A 21118-nucleotide genomic window follows, 5' to 3' on the forward strand; every position below is an offset into this window, starting at 1 on the left:
ATCAGAATGTCGTCCAAGTAAGGTACTACAGCAATGCCCCTTGGTCTTAGCACAGCTAGAAGGGACCCTAGTACCTTTGTGAAAATCCTTGGAGCAGTGGCTAATCCGAAAGGAAGCGCCACGAACTGGTAATGCTTGTCCAGGAATGCGAACCTTAGGAACCGATGATGTTCCTTGTGGATAGGAATATGTAGATACGCATCCTTTAAATCCACCGTGGTCATGAATTGACCTTTCTGGATGGAAGGAAGAATAGTTCGAATGGTTTCCATCTTGAACGATGGAACCTTGAGAAACTTGTTTAAGATCTTGAGATCTAAGATTGGTCTGAACGTTCCCTCTTTTTTGGGAACTATGAACAGATTGGAGTAGAACCCCATCCCTTGTTCTCTTAATGGAACAGGATGAATCACTCCCATTTTTAACAGGTCTTCTACACAATGTAAGAATGCCTGTCTTTTTATGTGGTCTGAAGACAACTGAGACCTGTGGAACCTCCCCCTTGGGGGAAGTCCCTTGAATTCCAGAAGATAACCTTGGGAGACTATTTCTAGCGCCCAAGGATCCAGAACATCTCTTGCCCAAGCCTGAGCGAAGAGAGAGAGTCTGCCCCCCACCAGATCCGGTCCCGGATCGGGGGCCAACATTTCATGCAGTCTTGGTAGCAGTGGCAGGTTTCTTGGCCTGCTTTCCCTTGTTCCAGCCTTGCATTGGTCTCCAAGCTGGCTTGGCTTGAGAAGTATTACCCTCTTGCTTAGAGGACGTAGCACCTCGGGCTGGTCCGTTTCTACGAAAGGGACGAAAATTAGGTTTATTTTTTGCCTTGAAAGGCCGATCCTGAGGAAGGGCGTGGCCCTTACCCCCAGTGATATCAGAGATAATCTCTTTCAAGTCAGGGCCAAACAGCGTTTTCCCCTTGAAAGGAATGTTAAGTAGCTTGTTCTTGGAAGACGCATCAGCCGACCAAGATTTCAACCAAAGCGCTCTGCGCGCCACAATAGCAAACCCAGAATTCTTAGCCGCTAACCTAGCCAATTGCAAAGTGGCGTCTAGGGTGAAAGAATTAGCCAATTTGAGAGCATTGATTCTGTCCATAATCTCCTCATAAGGAGGAGAATCACTATCGACCGCCTTTATCAGCTCATCGAACCAGAAACATGCGGCTGTAGCGACAGGGACAATGCATGCAATTGGTTGTAGAAGGTAACCCTGCTGAACAAACATCTTTTTAAGCAAACCTTCTAATTTTTTATCCATAGGATCTTTGAAAGCACAACTATCCTCTATGGGTATAGTGGTGCGTTTGTTTAAAGTGGAAACCGCTCCCTCGACCTTGGGGACTGTCTGCCATAAGTCCTTTCTGGGGTCGACCATAGGAAACAATTTTTTAAATATGGGGGGAGGGACGAAAGGAATACCGGGCCTTTCCCATTCTTTATTAACAATGTCCGCCACCCGCTTGGGTATAGGAAAAGCTTCTGGGAGCCCCGGCACCTCTAGGAACTTGTCCATTTTACATAGCTTCTCTGGGATGACCAACTTGTCACAATCATCCAGAGTGGATAATACCTCCTTAAGCAGAATGCGGAGATGTTCCAACTTAAATTTAAATGCAATCACATCAAGTTCAGCCTGTTGAGAAATGTTCCCTGAATCAGTAATTTCTCCCTCAGACAAAACCTCCCTGGCCCCATCAGACTGGGTTAGGGGCCCTTCAGAGATATTAGTATCAGCGTTGCCATGCTCTTCAGTATCTAAAACAGAGCAGCCGCGCTTACGCTGACAAGTGTTCATTCTGGCTAAAATGTTTTTGACAGAATTATCCATTACAGCCGTTAATTGTTGCATAGTAAGGAGTATTGGCGCGCTAGATGTACTAGGGGCCTCCTGAGTGGGCAAGACTCGTGTAGACGAAGGAGGGAATGATGCAGTACCATGCTTACTCCCCTCACTTGAGGAATCATCTTGGGCATCATTGTCATTATCACATAAATCACATTTATTTAAATGAATAGGAATTCTGGCTTCCCCACATTCAGAACACAGTCTATCTGGTAGTTCAGACATGTTAAACAGGCATAAACTTGATAACAAAGTACAAAAACGTTTTAAAATAAAACCGTTACTGTCACTTTAAATTTTAAACTGAACACACTTTATTACTGCAATTGCGAAAAAACATGAAGGAATTGTACAAAATTCACCAAATTTTCACCACAGTGTCTTAAAGCCTTAAAAGTATTGCACACCAAATTTGGAAGCTTTAACCCTTAAAATAACGGAACCGGAGCCGTTTTAAACTTTAACCCCTTTACAGTCCCTGGTATCTGCTTTGCTGAGACCCAACCAAGCCCAAAGGGGAATACGATACCAAATGATGCCTTCAGAAAGTCTTTTCTAAGTATCAGAGCTCCTCACACATGCGACTGCATGCCATGCCTCTCAAAAACAAGTGCGCCACACCGGCGCGAAAATGAGGCTCTGCTTATGCTTTGGGAAAGTCCCTAAGTAATAAGGTGTCTAATACAGTGCCTGCCGATATTCTTATATCAAAATACCCAGATAAAATGATTCCTCAAGGCTAAATATGTGTTAATAATGAATCGATTTAGCCCAGAAAAGTCTACAGTCTTAATAAGCCCTTGTGAAGCCCTTATTTATGATCGTAATAAACATGGCTTACCGGATCCCATAGGGAAAATGACAGCTTCCAGCATTACATCGTCTTGTTAGAATTTGTCATACCTCAAGCAGCAAGAGACTGCATACTGTTCCCCCAACTGAAGTTAGTAGCTCTCAACAGTCCTGTGTGGAACAGCCATGGATTTTAGTTACGGTTGCTAAAATCATTTTCCTCATACAAACAGAAATCTTCATCTCTTTTCTGTTTCTGAGTAAATAGTACATACCAGCACTATTTCAAAATAACAAACTCTTGATTGAATAATAAAAACTACAGTTAAACACTAAAAAACTCTAAGCCATCTCCGTGGAGATGTTGCCTGTACAACGGCAAAGAGAATGACTGGGGTAGGCGGAGCCTAGGAGGGATCATGTGACCAGCTTTGCTGGGCTCTTTGCCATTTCCTGTTGGGGAAGAGAATATCCCACAAGTAAGGATGACGCCGTGGACCGGACACACCTATGTTGGAGAAATAAAGAATTAACAGGGTAAAAATATACTACTGATCTGGAAAAATTAGCAGTAATCCATCTAAGAGAAGGCTGACCCACCTCCTAGTAAGTCTATGGATCAAAATAATAAAACCAAGAAGCCATGAAATGGCGGAAGCTTTCTGCCCCTTTCTGGAACCGGAAAAGAGAACAAACAAACTAGAAGTTTGCCTGCTAACCTTAGAAGCATCTTTATAGTACGTCAAAGCTCTTGAAAAATCCAAATTAAAAAAAGCCTCTCTGAAGAACTCTTAGGATTAGGACATAAAGAAGGGACAACAAAATCCAAAGACACAAACTTAGGTAAGAAAAATATAGTCCTCAAAACTTTAGACGAAAAACAAGATAAGGAAGATCACATGAAAGATCAGACCATTTAGAGACACTTCTAGCAGAAGAGAGAGTGAAAAAAAACCTTCTAAGACAAAGGCTTAAAAAACACCTTATGAGTAAGTTCAAAAAGGAGAAACCTGTAAACCCATTATTAACAAATTAAGATTCCAAGGTGGAGACATTAACTTAACAACAGGTGACATTTTAAACAAAGCTAGACCAAAAACCATGAATATCAGGAAGATTAACAATCTTCTAGTGAAACAAAACTGAAAGAACATAAATCTGACCTTCCAAAAAATTTGGCAGATGAACCTTTATGTAAACCATCATAAAAAAATTGCAAATTCCTAAAAATTCTAAAATAATGCCAAGAAAAACCAAGATCCATACACCAAGAAAGACAGGTCTTCAAGACCTTATAATTAATATTTCTAGCCCCAGGCTTGCGGGCCTGTAATAACGTCTCAATGACAGAAACAGAAAAACATATCTGCCTGGGAACTAATCGTTCAATCTCCATGTCATCAAGCTAAGATTAAGATTCTGCTGAAATTTTTTTTTTACCTTGAGACGGTTATGAAGCGGAAATAAACATGGAGGGCAACTGGACATCTGAAACAGTTCTGCATACCAAACTCTGGGAAAATCTGCGAAAATCTGCTACCCAGTTGTCCACTTTTGGAATATGAACTGCAGAAATCAGACAACAAAAAAACTTCTGCTCAAGAGAAAATTTTAAACACTTCATAGCTAGGGAACTGCAAGCTCCCTCCTGAAGAATAATGTAAGCTACTACTGTGACACTGTCTGTCGGAAAACAGATGAGACTCCCTTAACAACAGAGGCCAAGCCAGAAGGATACATATTCTTAAAATTTGCAGAAGGAAAAGAAGGATTACCTGGCTGAGCCCATTCTCTGTAAACTCTCATAGACAGTTATAGGAGATTTAAACATAGGCTTAAAAAATTAAAGGGACATGAAACCCAAAAATGTTTATTTTACAATTTAGATAGAGCATGCAATTTTAAACAACATTCCAATTTACTTTTGTTATCTCATTTGTTTTGTCGTCCTGATATCCTTTGTTGAAAAGGATACCTAGGAAGACTCAGGAGCTGCTGATAGGTGGCTGCACATTAATGCCTCATTTTATTGGCTCAACCAGTGCATTTAGCTAGCTCCCAGTAGTGCATTGCTGGTTCCTCAACAAAGGATACCAAGAGAAGGAAGCAAATTAGATAATAGAAGTAAATTGGAAAGTGATTTAAAATTGTATTCTCTGAATCATGAAAGAAAAATGTTGGGTTTCATGTCCCTTTAAGTCTAAATGATCTGCAGACTTACTCTCAGGTTCCTTAGGATCGTAAACCTCTAAAGTAAGCAAAATCTCCTAATAAAAGTGACCGAATATGTTCAGCTTTAAACAAAAAAAAAAAAAAGAGGATGTCTCTGATTCATGATCATGGAAAGACACCTGAACATTAGAAAAAACCTCTCCCTCTGAGGACTTAGCAACATAAATTTTAGCCTCAGCAGGCTTACAGGTAGTAGAAGGCAAATTATAAACTAACCTTTTACGCATAGCAGCCAACATTTCTGATACTGTAGAGCAATTAAAGTCCTTAACTCCAGTAGCAAAATCTGACGAACTCCCCTGTAAGGAACACACAGTAACACCTTTAGAAGCAAGAGCAGCATTAGATTAATCTGAATGCACTAAAACATTTAAACGTGTTACATAAATGTGCTGGAGGCAATACCTCAGCTTGTTTACAACAAACACTGGTAGGAAAGTGTTTAGAGGCTCAGCTTCTAAAATAGTTTTAGGGACAGAATCAGAGGATTCCATAACAGAAGAAAACTACAAAAGTAGTGATGTGCATAAAAAAGAAAACATAGTTATATTGCTAAAAAAAACTTCTTGAAGAATGGGAAAATATCTACCCCCTTCAAAAGCAGCTCTTAAAAAACTTACAAGGCCAAAGCACACTACTCCAAAAATGGATGATAATACATTAGGAGGCAGAGACACCACATCAGACCTTTAAATGGTGCACCTAAGAATGAGGGAGTGCGCACTTTCCAACGTCAGATAAAGAAAGCGGAGAGTGCTCAAACTAACCTGCATGCAATAACCTGACACATGCTGTCCCGAGAAGCCTATGTGCGCAGACTCAAAAGCCGACGTGCGCAATAGACATGTACAAACTCAAAAACAAAAAAAGCACACAAAAAATGTAAAGGGGAATAACAAATAAATAATTAAATTCTCCCAAGGGTTTGTCACTCTCTATCTCTCACATAGAATGGCCACATAACAGTACTTGCCCATATAGGCACACATCTACTGGAGAAAACCAGAAGAAAGCCAAACCAGTGCTGAACACAAGGGCAGAGGAAATGGAATAGGAGTATATTGATGACCCAACAAGAGGAAGCAAAGAACTGGTCCCTGTGACACCTTTGGAAGGCTTGCGACTACTTCCCATGAGGTGAAAAATGTGTCACTACCCATACTCCCAATGCATCCCTCCATCAAACATTGTAGTCTGAGGGGAAATGGGCCTCAACTCAGCCTGAGAAACCCTCTCTTTGAAGAATAATCTGCACATCTTCATTCTTCACCTTTCTCCAGCGGAGGCAAAGACAATAATTAATTACCAGTAAGTTGGGATAGGTTTTTATAGGGCTCTTGGGGTTTGGGTATCTTTGCCTCCTTCTAGTGGCAAGGAAGAGTAATGGATCATAGCTCACCTGTATGAAAGAAAATACATTTTTGGGTGTATTTTAAACATTTATTTTGAGCGGCGTGTTTATTGAGAATTAAAAAAAAAAAAAAAAAGAAAAGAATTTCCCATTTGCATACATTTAGCACCAATAAATGTACAGTAGATTATCTTAGTAGTTCAAACAGCACACATCATTATTTTGTGGACTTTTATTTTTATGGGAGGTGACGCTTATGTAAGCAGAGTACATAGTATGCTTTGAAAATATGCATTTTCTGGAAGCTTTTAAAGATATAAAAGTATTCAAGAATAAAAGATGAAAAGTAATTAAGTGAAGTATAAGAGGTTGGTGCAGAAAGCTAAACGAAAGAGGCTATATCAGTTGGAAGGGTAAATGAATATGCTAATTTTCTGAAATACTGATCTCTAGACTGCCCAAAAGAATTACAACTAATAGTTGCAACTTACCTTCTGTGCTGCAGTGCGTAGTTCGGCTAAGCTTGTTGCTAGATTCTTTGCACATTGGCCTAATTGCATGGCAGCTGCCTGATCTGTTACAGTAGGCACAGCAGCCTTGGCAGACGTCACCATCTTACTTCCGGGCTGTAATATCAAAAGATCAACACAGTTAAGTTCAGGGAAAAAATATGAATATGCCAAATAGAAATACATTTATTTATAACAGTCAGTCGGCAATACAGTTTGAAAAGTTAGAAATGTGGGGAAATTTAAGCCTCCTGTGCAGTCAAAAAAATAAGTTATTAATTGAAAGTATTGAAAGTCTACACAATGCTTCAAGGTTGATGTGTTAAATGGCCATATCCATCTGCCACCTGTGTGCATGACAGAGGAGGCAAGATGAAAGTTTAACTAATCGCAAATAAATCAATATCACAGAATATTTACTAGCATATTTCAGGATCATTTTGTATATTAGTTTCATAAATAACCAAATGAGAGAGTGAAAGAGAATGAAAAAATATAAAGCGTGCGAAAGACAGATATAGAGAGAGCAAGAGAGAGGGACATAGAAAAATTTCATTTCTTTTAAAGATAACATGTCTTATGTCTGTATATAGAATACCTCAAATCATCCATAAAATAAAGATCAGTTATTAGTAAAGAGCATACCTAAATCTAAACGTCACCATTATACCTAGATAGCCTCTGTCTACAATTGAAACACATGCATTTCTTGTACAAATAGACTACACAATAAGAAGTAGCACAACATTATCATTATTTTATAAACAGCAAACATGTTTTAAATCACTAAGTAGAGAAAGTCAGTTTGATGTATGTTGATACAAAGATGATATGGAAATGATCCACTAAAGCAAATGCCAAACATGCCCACAATTGCAACAGAACAATGACTTCACTCAAAGCATTTTTGTTTGTGAATGTTTTCCTCTAGCAGAGGGCGTTTTTTCTTTTTAAATATCTGTATTTACTAAAGATTGCATTGATCTAAAGACCTCCCCTTCCACCACCCCTCTCCTATTCCTGGTGCCTGGCATTTCTTGGAAATGTGGGTTAAGGACTTGCAAGAATGGGCTGGGTAATCGTAAACAAACAAAGGGGCTGGGTTCTTGACAAGAAAAAGGGAGACAGATATAATTGAATGTAACACAAAAATTATTCAGAACTTGCCTTAGACAGAAGGAGTAACATCTGAAGGAAGTTCCCACATACCTATTGAGGCTTGGTAATATGTGCAAAGTGTAGGTAGTGTGTTTAGTTTATGTCCCATTTTATTTTAACAAACTGAATCTTTGCATTAATTCATGTTCTTTTGTATGTGTTCTGTGTTTGTGAATTGGTGCTATGTAACCTTTATTTGTCTTTAATTGAACATATAAATAATCTAATTCTGTCTTTGGGCTCTAATATCTGAATTCACACTCTGTTGAGACAAGGTTAAAGTCACGTTAACTAATTGTTAGTCGTGAGAGTTATTGTGTTTCCAAGACAACCTTATTCAAAACTCTCAGGTGTTGGCAGCATTGTTAATCTGGGGTAGTGTGGGGGGTTTATTTGGTGTCCCTTTAAGTCCTTCTAGAGGTAAAGGTGTAAGGGAACCAGAGGATGAGTGTTATTAACTCCTTCATACCCACACTCTCCCCATAGTCACGGCTGGGTGGATAGGCTTAGCCGTCACAACTATAAATACAAACTTTTAAACAAATTAATTATTGAGCAGGCGGTGACAGACCAAAGTGTACTATAATCCATTATGTCATTACCAAATAGCAGTGAATTATGTAAATATCTAATTTTGTGCTTAACAAATGAAAAAAAAACAAAAGTGTGTGTGTATATATATATATATATATATATATATATATATATATATATATATGTATGTATGTATGTAGGTTGAAGTCATTAGAAAAGGCACTCCATAAAATATAGCAGCCTCCAGGGTGCACTTAAAAATAATCCAATATCCATACGTAGAAAAAAAGCACTCACTGAAAAAGTTAAGACTTATCTTTTAATAAATAATTAAGTTAAAAGTGCATGATGTTTCGGAGGCATTCCACCTCCTTTTTCAAATGCATGATACAAACATTTTGAAAAATACAAAAAACAGAATTTATGCTTACCTGATAAATTACTTTCTCTTACGGTGTATCCAGTCCACGGATTCATCCTTACTTGTAGGATATTCTCAATCCCTACAGGAAGTGGCAAAGAGAGCACACAGCAGAGCTGTCCATATAGCTCCCCTCAGGCTCCGCCCCTCCAGTTATTTGACCGACGGTTAGGAGAAAAAGGAGAAACTATAGGGTGCAGTGGTGACTGTAGTTTTACAAAATAAATTTGAACCTGACTTAATTGCCAGGGCGGGCCGTGGACTGGATACACCGTAAGAAAAAGTAATTTATCAGGTAAGCATAAATTCTGTTTTCTCTTACATGGTGTATCCAGTCCACGGATTCATCCTTACTTGTGGGATACCAATACCAAAGCTTTAGGACACGGATGAAGGGAGGGAACAAGTCAGGTAACCTAAACAGAAGGCACCACTGCTTGCAAAACCTTTGTCCCAAAAATAGCCTCCGAAGAAGCAAAAGTATCGAATTTGTAAAATTTGGCAAATGTATGCAGTGAAGACCAAGTCGCTGCCTTACAAATCTGTTCCACAGAAGCCTCATTCTTGAAAGACCATGTGGAAGCCACAGCTCTAGTGGAATGAGCTGTAACTCGTTCAGGAGGCTGCTGTCCAGCAGTCTCATAAGCCAATCGGATGATGCTTTTCAGCCAGAAGGAAAGAGAGGTAGCAGTCGCTTTCTGACCTCTCCTCTTACAAGAATAGACAACAAACAAGGATGATGTTTGTCTGAAATCTTTAGTTGCCTTTAAATAGAATTTTAAAGCACGAACCACATCAAGATTGTGCAACAGTCGTTCCTTCTTAGAAACTGGATTAGGACACAGAGATGGAACAATGATTTCCTGGTTAATATTCTTATTAGAAACCACTTTTGGAAGGAAACCAGGTTTGGTACGCAAAACAACCTTATCTGCATGGAACACCAGATAGGGTGAATTACACTGCAAAGCAGACAATTCAGAAACTCTTCGAGCAGAAGAAATAGCTACCAAAAACAAAACTTTAATAACTTAATATCTATGGAATGCAAAGGTTCAAACGGAACCCCTTGAAGAACTGAAAGAACTAAATTTAGACTCCATGGAGGAGCCACAGGTCTGTAGACAGGCTTGATTCTAACTAGGGCCTGTGCAAATGCCTGAACGTCTGGTACAGCTGCCAGATGCTTGTGTAACAGGATAGACAGAGCAGATATCTGTCCCTTTAAGGAACTAGCTGACAAACCTTTGTCCAATCCTTCTTGGAGAAAAGACAATATCCTTGGAATCCTAACCTTACTCCACGAGTAACCCTTGGATTCGCACCAACAAAGATATTTCCGCCATATTTTATGGTAAATTTTCCTGGTGACAGGCTTTCTGGCCTAGATCAGAGTATCTAAAACCGATTCAGAGAACCCACGCTTAGCTAGAATTAAGTGTTCAATCTCCAAGCAGTCAGTTGCAGAGAAACTAGATTTGGATGCTTGAATGGACCCTGAATTAGAAGATCCTGCCTCGATGGCAGTTTCCATGGTGGAACCGATGACATGTCCACTAGGTCTGCATACCAAGTCCTGAGTGGCCACGCAGGCACTATCAGGATTACTGAAGACTTCTCCTGTTTGATTCTGGCAACAAGCCGAGGGAGAAGAGGAAACGGTGGAAAGACATAAGCTAGACTGAATGACCAAGGCGCTACTAAAGCATCTATCAATGCCGCCTTGGGATCCCTGGACCTGGATCCGTAAAGGGGAAGTTTGGTGTTCTGACGGGACGCCATCAGATCCAATTCTGGAATGCCCCATAGCTGGGTCAACCGAGCAAAAACCTCCGGGTGGAGTTCCCACTCCCCCGGATGGAAAGTCTGACGACTCCGAAAATCCGCCTCCCAGTTGTCTACTCCTGGGATGTGAATTGCAGATAGATGGCAGGAGTGATCCTCCGCCCATTTGATGATCTTGGTTACTTCCTTCATCGCTAGGGAACTCTTTGTTCCTCCCTGATGATTGATGTACGCTACAGTCGTGATGTTGTCCGACTGAAATCTGATTAGTTTGGCCTCCGCTAGATGAGGCCATGCCTGGAGCGTATTGAATATCGCTCTCAGTTCCAAAATGTTTATCGGGAGAAGAGATTCTTCCCGAGACCATAGACCCTGAGCTTTCAGGGAGTCCCAGACCGCATCCCAGCCTAACAGACTGGCATTGGTCGTGACAATGATCCACTCCGGTCTGCGGAAGCTCATTCCCTGAGACAGGTGATCCTGAGACAACCACCAGAGAAGAGAGTCTCTGGTTTTCTGGTCCATTTGTATTTGAGGAGACAAATCTGCATAATCCCCATTCCACTGTTTGAGCATGCACAGTTGCAGTGGTCTTAGATGAATTCGGGCAAAAGGGACAACGTCCATTGCCGCAACCATTAAACCGATTACCTCCATGCACTGAGCCACAGAAGGCCAAGGAATGGAATGAAGAACCCGGCAAGTATTCAAAAGTTTTGACTTCCTGACCTCTGTCAGAAAGATTTTCATTTCTACCGAGTCTATTAGTGTTCCCAGGAAGGGAACCCTTGTGAGTGGGGACAGAGAACTTTTTTCGACGTTCACCTTCCACCCGTGAGACCTTAGAAAGGCCAAAATAATGTCCGTATGAGCCTTGGCTCTGTGAAAAGACTACGCCTGTATTAAGATGTCGTCTAGGTAAGGTGCTACTGCAATGCCCCGTGGTCTTAGTACCGCTAGAAGGGACCCTAGCACCTTTGTGAAAATTCTGGGAGCGGTGGCCAACCCGAAAGGAAGGGCCACGAACTGGTAATGCGTATCCAGAGAAGCGAACCTTAGGAACTGATGATGATCTTTGTGGATAGGAATATGTAGGTACGCATCCTTTAGATCCACGGTAGCCATATATTGACCTTCCTGGATCATCGGCAAGATTGTCCGAATGGTTTCCATTTTGAAAGATGATCCAGGATTGGCTTGAAAGTTCCATCCTTTTTGGGAACTACAAACAGGTTTGAGTAAAATCCCAGTCCTTGTTCTGCAATTGGGACTGGGTGTATCACTCCCATCTTTAGAAGATCTTCTACACAGATCTTCTACACAGCGTAAGAACGCCTGTTTCTTTGTCTGGTCTGAAGACAAACGAGAAATGTGGAACCTTCCCCTTGGGGGAGAGTTCTTGAATTCTAAAAGATACCCCTGAGCAACAATTTCTAACGCCCAGGGATCTGGAACATCTCTTGCCTGAGCGAAGAGAGAAAGTCTGCCCCCTACTAGATCCGGTCCCGGATCGGGGGCTACCCCTTCATGCTGTCTTGGTAGCAGGCGCAGGCTTCTTGGCCTGTTTACCCTTGTTCCAGCCCTGCAAGGGTTTCCAGGTTGCTTTGGGCTGTGAAGCGTTACCCTCCTGAGTTTGAAGCAGGTCCGCTCCTGAAGTTGCGAAAGGAGCGAAAATTAGCCTTGTTTTTGGCCTTAAACGGTCTATCCTGCGGGAGGGCATGGCCCTTCCCCCCAGTGATATCCGCGATAATTTCTTTCAACTCGGGACCAAAAAGGGTCTTCCCCTTGAAAGGAATGTTTAGTAACTTTGTTTTGGACGACACGTCAGCCGACCATGATTTGAGCCAAAGCGCTCTTCGCGCCATAATGGCAAAACCTGAATTTTTCGCAGCTAACTTAGCTAATTGGAAAGCGGCATCAGTGATAAAAGAATTAGCCAGCTTTAGGGCATGAATTCTATCCATGACTTCGTCATATGAAGTCTCCCTCTGGAGCGACTCCTCCAGCGCCTCAAACCAAAAAGCCACTGCAGTAGTTACAGGAATAATGCAGGCAATTGGTTGAAGAAGGAAACCTTGCTGAACAAACATTTTCTTCAGCAAACCTTCCAATTTTTTATCCATAGGGTCTTTGAAAGCACAACTGTCTTCTATTGGTATAGTTGTACGCTTAGCAAGTGTTGAAACTGCTCCCTCTACCTTAGGGACCGTCTGCCACGCGTCCTGCCTGGGGTAATTTATGGGGAACATTTTCTTAAAGATAGGGGGGGAACAAAAGGTACACCTGGTCTCTCCCACTCCCTAGTCACAATATCCGCCACCCTCTTCGGGATCGGAAATGCATCAGTGTATAGAGGGACCTCTAAAAACCTGTCCATTTTACACAATTTTTCTGGGACCACCATGGGGTCACAATCATCCAGCGTAGCTAAAACCTCCTTAAGCAGGACGCGGAGGTGTTCCAGCTTAAATTTAAACGCTAAGGAATCTGACTCTGCCTGCTGAGAAACTTTTCCTGTGTCAGAAATTTCTCCCTCAGACAGACCGTCCCTCATTGCCACTTCAGAGTGTTGTGAGGGTACTACAGATAAATCATCCAAAGCTTCTGATTGCTCATCCTCAAACTGGCAGTTTGGATAAAAATGCTGCAAGGGAATTATCCATGACTGCTGCTAATTGTTGTAAGGTAATAGGGGCCAATGCGCTAGAGGTACTAGGCATCGCTTGCGCGGGCGTAACTGGTGTCGACACATGGGGAGAGGAAAGAGGACTGTCCTCGTTACCTTCCGTTAAAGAATCATCTTGGGCTACATTTTTAAGTATCACAGCATGGTCTTTAAAATGTTTAGATACCTTAGCACACTTTAAACACAAATGCAATGGGGGTACCGCCATGGCTTTTAAACACATAGAACAGGGTCTATCTGAAGGCTCAGACATGTTTGACAGACTTAGACAGCACTCAAATACAGTAAAAAACACTTTTTGAAAAAACATTACTGTGCCTTTAAATAATAAAAAGCGCACACTTTTTTTACCAAATCTCCAAAAAACATCCAATCTTTATGAAATTTTCACCACGTGATCCTAATGCTTTGAAATGATTGCACACAAAGTTTCAAGACAATTAACCCCTTATTGCCCAAACCGGAGCAAATTGAAGCAGGATACTGGTTTAACACACTACAGCACGATGCAACAGTCTCTGCTGTGGCCCTACCTTCCTTGGGGATTACTTTTGGACGAAAATAAGCCTCCCTGGAGTCCTCCTGCAATCTCTTGACTCTATACGTGAAGCTGCATGAAGCGGTCTTGCAAAAGAACTGCGCAACTGAGGCGCGAAAATGAGGCCCCCTCCCTCTTCATTCCGGAGTTGTGGGGCCTTCCTAAGCCTAATTAGGTGTCTAAAAATATGCCAGGCGTATTAAAACCCCAAAAAGTGTTCCAAACATAAAAAACACTTTTGCAAACATGTGATTATAGTAATAAAATAATCAACTTAGCCCATAACAGTGTCCACCAGTGTTTAAGCCCTTTAACTAAACCATCCTTCTATACTGAGTCTCAGAATATGGCTTACCTTCCCACATGGTGATTTCTGTCAGTCTTCTAGCATTACCAAGTCTTGTTAGAAAAAAAGTGACTGAGCATACCTTAAGCAGTTAAGCCTGCAAACTGTTCCCCTCAACTGAAGTTCTCAGGTACTCAACAGTCCTGTGTGGGAACAGCAATGGATTTTAGTTACAACATGCTAAAATCTTTTTCCTCTCAGCAGAAATCTTCATCACTTTCTGCCTCAGAGTAAATAGTACAAACCGGCACTATTTTAAAATAACAAACTCTTGATTGAATAAAAACTACAAATCTAACACCACATACTCTTTACCCTCCCGTGGAGATGCTACTTGTTAGAGCGGCAAAGAGAATGGCTGGGGGGGCGGAGCCTGAGGGGAGCTATATGGACAGCTCTGCTGTGTGCTCTCTTTGCCACTTCCTGTAGGGATTGAGAATATCCCACAAGTAAGGATGAATCCGTGGACTGGATAAACCATGTAAGAGAAAGCAGTATACAGAATACATTACCCCTTCACCTTAAATAACCCCAAATGGCACCTGACAGCGCCGAGCCGCGTCCGCGGCCCGCATGCTGCATACCCGGAAATCGCGTAACCGGAAGTTGCGTCATCCACGTGAATCACGTGATGACGTCTGTTGCCATAGTGACATCGGTTGTTGTCTAACGATATCGTAGACAAAACGGAGTGGCCCATCTATCTGTCAAAGAGACAAAAGACCATAATACTCATCAGCTACTATTTAGATTCACTAGGTCACATACTTATGTAAGCAATAACGTTATCAGAGCCCTGTGTAAATAAAAACAATAAAAGCAATTAATCACAAGTGATCAATGGCAGTTAAATAAAAAACATATATATATATATATATATATATATATATATATATATATATATATATATATATATATATATATATATAGGATATGTGATGTTACAAATATTTAGACAAACCTTATATGTACATTGGTATATATGCATTTATATATATATATCCATTTATATAAAAATATAAGCTGACAGGCTAGCACTTGCCTTACCCACTCTAATACACAAGGACCAAAGCGGTTTTGTAAAAGGGCGAACTTCACTGACAAACATACGAAAACTACAGTTCATTCGGACACATTTTTGGCACGAGCAGGAGGGAGGGAAACACCAGAATCGTGTGCGCTGCTGGTGGATGTGGAGAAGGCCTTTGATAGGGTCCACCTCTTTTACACTTTAGGCCAATTTGGAATTGAGGTCCTCTTAGCACACCCCATCAGACACATATATAAAAGCCTCGATACTGATAAACGGGGCTCCTTCACAACCTTTCCCCTGGAGAGGGAGACAAGACAGGGTTGCCTGTTGTCCCCGCTCCTGTTGGATCTTTCTATTGAGCCATTAGCCACTAAAATCTGTGGGGAAACCGAGGGGCTAAATGCCATTTGTCGCTTTTTGCAGACGACATGATATTGTTTTTCCAAAATCCACAAAAAAAACATCCACAAAATCATGCAAATTATCACTCAATTTGGACAAATTTCGGGTTACAAAATTAATGTGGATACAACAGAACTTATTTGGCTGCACAACCATTCACCACCAACCACACTGCATTATCACTTTAAAATTATGCCCCATTCCTTTACTTATTTAGGAATAAGATTAGCATGAAACCCAAAGGACTGGTATCCTCTTAACTACAAACTTCTAATCAAGGAATTATTGGACCTTATGCTGAGATGGACAAAGTTACTCATTACAGTGTCGGGAAGACTGGGCCTTGTAAAAATGATAATGTTCCCTAAACTCTTATACATATTCCAAATGATACCATAGATCATTCCGAAAGTTGACCTAAAAATCTTGAAAAAAACATAATTTATGCTTACCTGATAAATTCCTTTCTTCTGTTGTGTGATCAGTCCACGGGTCATCATTACTTCTGGGATATTATCTGATCCCCTACAGGAAGTGCAAGAGGATTCACCCAGCAGAGTTGCTATATAGCTCCTCCCCTCTACGTCACCTCCAGTCATTCGACCAAAGACCAACGAGAAAGGAGAAGCCAAGGGTGTAGTGGTGACTGAATTATAAGTTAAAAAATATGTACCTGCCGTAAAAAACAGGGCGGGCCGTGGACTGATCACACAACAGAAGAAAGGAATTTATCAGGTAAGCATAAATTATGTTTTCTTCTGTTATGTGTGATCAGTCCACGGGTCATCATTACTTCTGGGATACCAATACCAAAGCAAAAGTACACGGATGACGGGAGGGATAGGCAGGCTCATTATACAGAAGGAACCACTGCCTGAAGAACCTTTCTCCCAAAAATAGCCTCCGAAGAAGCAAAAGTGTCAAATTTGTAAAATTTGGAAAAAGTATGAAGCGAAGACCAAGTTGCAGCCTTGCAAATCTGTTCAACAGAGGCCTCATTCTTAAAGGCCCAAGTGGAAGCCACAGCTCTAGTGGAATGAGCTGTAATTCTTTCAGGAGGCTGCTGTCCAGCAGTCTCATAGGCTAAACGTATTATGCTACGAAGCCAAAAAGAGAGAGAGGTAGCAGAAGCTCTTTGACCTCTCCTCTGTCCAGAATAAACGACAAACAGGGAAGAAGTTTGGCGAAAATCTTTAGTTGCCTGCAAGTAGAACTTGAGGGCACGAACTACATCCAGATTGTGTAGAAGACGTTCCTTCTTTGAAGAAGGATTTGGACACAAGGATGGAACAACAATCTCTTGATTGATATTCCTATTAGAGACAACCTTAGGTAAGAACCCAGGTTTAGTACGCAGAACTACCTTGTCTGAGTGAAAGATCAGATAAGGAGAATCACAATGTAGGGCTGATAACTCAGAGACTCTTCGAGCCGAGGAAATAGCCATTAAAAATAGAACTTTCCAAGATAACAATTTTATATCAATGGAATGAAGGGGTTCAAACGGAACACCCTGTAAAACGTTAAGAACTAAGTTTAAACTCCATGGCGGAGCAACAGTTTTAAACACAGGCTTGATCCTAGCTAAAGCCTGACAAAAGGCCTGGATGTCTGAATTTTCTGACAGACGCCTGTGCAACAAGATGGACAGAGCTGAGATCTGTCCCCTTAATGAGCTAGCCGATAAACCCTTTTCTAAACCTTCTTGTAGAAAAGACAATATCCTAGGAATCCTAACCTTACTCCAGGAGTAATCTTTGGATTCACACCAGTATAGGTATTTACGCCATATTTTATGGTAAATCTTTCTGGTAACAGGCTTCCTAGCCTGTATCAGGGTATCAATAACCGACTCAGAAAAACCACGTTTTGATAAAATCAAGCGTTCAATTTCCAAGCAGTCAGCTTCAGAGAAGTTAGACTTTGATGTTTGAATGGACCCTGAATCAGAAGGTCCTGTCTTAGAGGTAGAGACCAAGGCGGACAGGATGACATGTCCACTAGATCTGCATACCAAGTCCTGCGCGGCCACGCAGGCGCTATTAGAATCACTGATGCTCTCTCCTGTTTGATTTTGGCAATCAATCGAGGAAGCAGCGGGAAGGGTGGAAACACATAAGCCATCCTGAAGTTCCAAGGTGCTGTCAAAGCATCTATCAGAACCGCTCCCGAATCCCTGGATCTGGATCCGTAGCGAGGAAGTTTGGCGTTCTGGCGAGACGCCATGAGATCTATCTCTGGTTTGCCCCAACGTCGAAGTATTTGGGCAAAGACCTCCGGATGAAGTTCCCACTCCCCCGGATGAAGAGTCTGGCGACTCAAGAAATCCGCCTCCCAGTTCTCCACTCCCGGGATGTGGATTGCTGATAGGTGGCAAGAGTGAGACTCTGCCCAGCAAATTATCTTTGATACTTCTATCATTGCTAGGGAGCTTCTTGTCCCTCCCTGATGGTTGATGTAAGCTACAGTCGTGATGTTGTCCGACTGAAACCTGATGAACCCCCGAGTCTTTAACTGGGGCCAAGCTAGAAGGGCATTGAGAACTGCTCTCAATTCCAGAATGTTTATTGGCAGGAGACTTTCCTCCTGACTCCATTGTCCCTGAGCCTTCAGAGAATTCCAGACAGCGCCCCAACCTAGAAGGCTGGCGTCTGTTGTTACAATTGTCCAGTCCGGCCTGCTGAACGGCATCCCCCTGGACAGATGTGGCCGAGAAAGCCACCATAGAAGAGAGTTTCTGGTCTCTTGATCCAGATTCAGAGTGGGGGACAAATCTGAGTAATCCCCATTCCACTGACTCAGCATGCACAATTGCAGCGGTCTGAGATGTAGGCGTGCAAAGGGTACTATGTCCATTGCTGCTACCATTAAGCCGATCACCTCCATGCATTGAGCTACTGACGGGAGTTGAATGGAATGAAGGACACGGCATGTATTTAGAAGCTTTGTTAATCTGTCTTCTGTCAGATAAATCTTCATTTCTACAGAATCTATAAGAGTCCCCAAGAATGGAACTCTTGTGAGAGGCAAGAGAGAACTCTTCTTTTCGTTCACTTTCCATCCATGCGACCTTAGAAATGCCAGAACTAACTCTGTATGAGACTTGGCAGTTTGAAAGCTTGAAGCTTGTATCAGAATGTCGTCTAGGTACGGAGCTACCGAAATTCCTCGCGGTCTCAGAACCGCTAGAAGGGCACCCAGAACCTTTGTGAAGATTCTTGGAGCCGTAGCCAATCCGAATGGAAGGGCTACAAACTGGTAATGCCTGTCTAAGAAGGCAAACCTTAGATACCGGTAATGATCTTTGTGAATCGGTATGTGAAGGTAAGCATCCTTTAAATCCACTGTGGTCATGTACTGACCCTTTTGGATCATGGGTAAGATTGTCCGAATAGTTTCCATTTTGAACGATGGAACTCTTAGGAATTTGTTTAGGATCTTTAAATCCAAGATTGGCCTGAAAGTTCCCTCTTTTTTGGGGACCACAAACAGGTTTGAGTAAAACCCTTGTCTTTGTTCCGACCGCGGAACCGGATGGATCACTCCCATTAATAATAGATCTTGTACACAGCGTAGAAACGCGTCTTTCTTTATTTGGCTTGTTGACAACCTTGACAGATGAAATCTCCCTCTTGGGGGAGATAATTTGAAGTCTAGAAGGTATCCCTGAGATATGATCTCTAGCGCCCAGGGATCCTGGACATCTCTTGCCCAAGCCTGGGCGAAGAGAGAGAGTCTGCCCCCCACTAGATCCGGTCCCGGATCGGGGGCCCTCGGTTCATGCTGTCTTAGGGGCAGCAGCAGGTTTTCTGGCCTGCTTGCCCTTATTCCAGGACTGGTTAGGTTTCCAGCCTTGTCTGTAACGAGCAACAGCTCCTTCCTGTTTTGGTGCAGTGGAAGTTGATGCTGCACCTGCTTTGAAATTCCGAAAGGGACGAAAATTAGACTGTCTAGCCTTAGCTTTGGCTTTGTCTTGAGGTAGAGCGTGGCCCTTACCTCCTGTAATGTCAGCGATAATTTCTTTCAAACCGGGCCCAAATAAAGTTTGCCCCTTGAAAGGTATATTAAGTAATTTGGACTTAGAAGTTACATCAGCCGACCAGGATTTTAGCCACAGCGCCCTACGTGCCTGAATGGCGAATCCTGAATTCTTAGCCGTAAGTTTGGTTAAATGTACTACGGCCTCCGAAATGAATGAATTAGCTAGTTTAAGGACTCTAAGCCTGTCCGTAATGTCGTCCAGCGTAGCGGAACTAAGGTTCTCTTCCAGAGACTCAATCCAAAATGCTGCAGCAGCCGTAATCGGCGCGATGCATGCAAGGGGTTGCAATATAAAACCTTGTTGAACAAACATTTTCTTAAGGTAACCCTCTAATTTTTTATCCATAGGATCTGAAAAAGCACAGCTATCCTCCACCGGGATAGTGGTGCGCTTAGCTAAAGTAGAGACTGCTCCCTCCACCTTAGGGACCGTTTGCCATAAGTCCCGTGTGGTGGCGTCTATTGGAAACATCTTTCTAAATATTGGAGGGGGTGAGAACGGCACACCGGGTCTATCCCACTCCTTAGTAACAATTTCAGTTAATCTCTTAGGTATAGGAAAAACGTCAGTACTCGCCGGTACCGCAAAGTATTTATCCAACCTACACATTTTCTCTGGTATTGCAACAGTGTTACAATCGTTAAGAGCCGCTAAGACCTCCCCTAGTAATACACGGAGGTTTTCCAATTTAAATTTAAAATTTGAAATATCTGAATCCAATCTGCTTGGATCAGAACCGTCACCTACAGAATGAAGCTCTCCGTCCTCATGCTCTGCAAGCTGTGACGCAGTATCAGACATGGCCCTAGAATTATCAGCGCACTCTGTTCTCACCCCAGAGTGATCACGCTTGCCTCTTAGTTCTGGTAACTTAGCCAAAACTTCAGTCATAACAGTAGCCATATCTTGTAATGTTATCTGTAATGGCTGCCCAGATGTACTAGGCGCCATAATATCACGCACCTCCCGGGCGGGAGACGCAGGTACTGACACGTGAGGCGAGTTAGACGGCATAACTCTCCCCTCGCTGTTTGGTGAAATTTGTTCAATTTGTACAGATTGGCTTTTATTTAAAGTAGCATCAATACAGTTAGTACATAAATTTCTATTGGGCTCCACCTTGGCATTGGAACAAATGACACAGGTATCTTCCTCTGAATCAGACATGTTTAACACACTAGCAATAAACATGCAACTTGGTTACAATCTTATTTAACAAAAACGTACTGTGCCTCAAAGAAGCGATTAAATGACAGTTGAAATAATGAACTGAAAAACAGTTATAGCATCACTCTTTAAAAACAACACAACTTGTTAGCAAAGGTTTGTTCCCATTAGTAAAGTAACACTAATTAAATTTTAAACATAAAAATCCCAGAGCAACGTTTTTAAAACCCAGTCACTACATAAGTCTCACAGCTCTGCTGAGAGAATCTACCTCCCTTCA

The 21118-nt window shown here is 42.0% G+C and overlaps 1 protein-coding gene across 2 annotated transcripts in view; it reads right to left on the reverse strand.

Moving 5' to 3' along the window:
- TLN2 (talin 2) overlaps positions 1 to 21118 on the reverse strand; it is a 637355-nt gene that overhangs the window by 215505 nt on the left and 400732 nt on the right. For both annotated transcript variants that reach the window (XM_053717305.1, XM_053717304.1), the window contains exon 25: positions 6709 to 6843. In XM_053717305.1, the coding sequence (XP_053573280.1) occupies positions 6709 to 6843 (135 nt within the window). The remainder of the gene's footprint in view (positions 1 to 6708; positions 6844 to 21118) is intronic.

The sequence above is a fragment of the Bombina bombina genome, chromosome 6, assembly GCF_027579735.1.
Source record: "Bombina bombina isolate aBomBom1 chromosome 6, aBomBom1.pri, whole genome shotgun sequence".
NCBI lineage: Eukaryota > Metazoa > Chordata > Amphibia > Anura > Bombinatoridae > Bombina > Bombina bombina.